We start from the raw sequence: 2,500 nt of genomic DNA, 5'->3' as shown, positions 1-2,500 counted from the left end.
GCTACGCATCGATGAATTTGCTCTTCAGTGTTTGAACTCTCAGTAATGATTAAATCACACTGAACTGAGCTAAACTGAAATGAACTTAAGCACTAAAAACTGAACTACCCTGATCCAGTTACTATGACCATTTATGTGAAGCTGCTTTGACACAATCTACATTGTAAAAGCGCTATACAAATAAAGCTCAATTGAATTGAATTTATGAGATATGCACTGTGCATGACTGCATCATTTGGTAAACAGTTTTTTTAATGCATTTCTAGTAGATATTGCACAGTGCATGAATGTATTGTTTGGTAAAAAAAAAAAACATTTATTTAAAAAAAAAGTATTCTAGCAATTAAAATATTCATTAATGCATTATCTGGTCAATAAACTTTGATTTTAATGAATGTCTTGCTGACAAAATATTACAACATGCATGCATGCATCATTTGATACATAAACACTCATCTAAAATGCATAGCTAATAAAATATAGCACTGTGCATGAATGCATTGCTTGGTAAATAAACATAAATTGAAAATGCATTTCTAGCTTATACAATATTGCACTGTGCATGAATGCATCATTATTAAGTAAAGAAAATAAAATGCATTTCTAGTATTGCATTGAGCACAGACTTGCCATTTGGCAAATAAACACTAATCTAAAATGCATTTCTAGCTAATGAGGTGCATAAAAAAATAGTGCATGAATGCAGTATCTGATAAATAAACCTTGTTCTAATGCATGTCTTGCTGGTAAAATATTGCACTGTGCATGACAGCATCATTTAGTAAACAGTTCTTTTAAGTGCATTTCTAGCAGATAATATATAGTGTAGTCGGTAATGACTGAATGATTTGCATGGCATGTTAAATTTACCACGGTAGACTGGCTCCAGAGCGTGGCGGGATACAACGGGTCTCTCTGCTGCGCTAACAGCCTCAGGCACCTTCCCATCATGCCGAGGGCTCGAGCTCTGGTCTCCACAGCGTCCAGCGAGAGCCCATGGACAGCAGAGAGATTGGTCAGAGCCACCTGAGCCAGAGACCGGCCCACCGCAGACCACTCCTGAAGACACACAGCGCAGCACATAATGAAGAGCGTAAACTAAACATATAGCATTATATGACAAGCACAGGAGACTTTAAAACACTCTGGATGAACTGTTATCTTTAGAAGTTACAGATCAACATATGCAAGGACAACAGATTCAAAAACTTTTAATCCAACGGCAATAATCAGTCAATGCTGATGAAAAAGGGACTCGAGGAAACATGTATTGTGCATGAATGCATCATTTGGTAAATAAACATTCATTTAAAATGCATTTCTAGCAGAAACAATATTGCACTGTACATGAATGCATTGTTTGGGGAATAAACACTACTTTAAAATGCATTTCTGCCTAATAAAATGCTGCACCGACCACACACCACAGCACAGCACATACAGAAGACACTCAACTAAATATATGACAATATATGACAAGCACAGGAGATTTAAAAACACACTTTATAACCTGGAAACTCTCAGGATGAAGGTGCAGATCAATACATGCAAGGACAAACCGCAATAACCATCGTCAATGCTGCTGAAAAATAAAGAGATCATGTATTGCATGTGTGTGTGTGTGTTCAGATGTTTTTGAGTGTGTGTGTGTGTGTGATCATATTCTGTCTTAGATAGATTTATTTTTGATATTTTAATGGAGTAATTTTAACACTGTTTATTTTAGAGACTAAATGATTGTTGCACTCACTGGAGAACACTTAAACTCTGTTGCACTCGCGACAATGATAATAAAGCTCTATTCTCTTCTATTCTACTGTGTGTGCGAGCAACTTAGTGTGTGTTTATTCTGTGTGTGTGTGTGTGTGTACACTGTGTATTGTGTGTCTGCATGCAAGTAAGTGTGCATTGTGAGTTTGTGTGTATTCTGTGCGTGTGCATATGCTTGTGTACGTATTCTGTGTGTGTCTGCATGCGTTTGGGGGCATCTTGTGTGTGTGTGTGTGTGTGTGCATTTTGTGTATCGTGTATTTGTGTATGTGCATGTAAGAGTGTGTGTGTATGCGTGCGTGTAAGAGTGTGTGTGTGTGCATTGTGCATGTGTATTTTGTGTTTATGCATGTAAATGAGTGGGTGAGTGTGTGTGTGTGTGTGTATTTTGTGTTTGTGTACATGCATGAAAGAGCGCACACACACTCTTAAATGGATGCACACAAATACAAAATACATGCATATACTTGCATGTAAGTGTGTGTGTGTGCATTGTGCATGTGCATTGTATTTTCATGCATGTGAGTGTGTGTTTGGGTGTATTTTGTGTTTATGCATGCGAGAGAGAGAGAGGGTGTGTGTGTGTGTGTGTGTGTGTGTGTGTGTGTGTGTGTGTGTGTGTGCATGTGAGAGTGTGTGTGACCTTTTTACAGTTTAGGTCAATACCATAATAATAAACGCATATCGTGATAAAAGCTGCAGTAGTTAAACGCAACATTTGATATGGTCA

The 2,500-nt window shown here is 37.6% G+C and overlaps 1 protein-coding gene across 11 annotated transcripts in view; it reads right to left on the bottom strand.

The window, feature by feature from the left end:
* Positions 1–2,500, bottom strand: part of cfap46 (cilia and flagella associated protein 46) — a 189,262-nt gene that overhangs the window by 50,735 nt on the left and 136,027 nt on the right. For all 11 annotated transcript variants that reach the window (XR_012389014.1, XM_073920364.1, XM_073920372.1 and 8 more), the window contains one exon: positions 871–1,059. Coding sequence is in view for 10 of the 11 variants with exons in the window: in XM_073920364.1 (XP_073776465.1) it covers positions 871–1,059 (189 nt within the window). In the remaining variant the exon portion in view is untranslated. The remainder of the gene's footprint in view (positions 1–870; positions 1,060–2,500) is intronic.

The sequence above is a fragment of the Danio rerio genome, chromosome 13 (genome assembly GCF_049306965.1).
Source record: "Danio rerio strain Tuebingen ecotype United States chromosome 13, GRCz12tu, whole genome shotgun sequence".
Lineage (NCBI taxonomy): Eukaryota > Metazoa > Chordata > Actinopteri > Cypriniformes > Danionidae > Danio > Danio rerio.
Note: the sequence above shows the minus strand (reverse complement) of the source record. Positions and strands in the feature narration are given on the sequence as shown.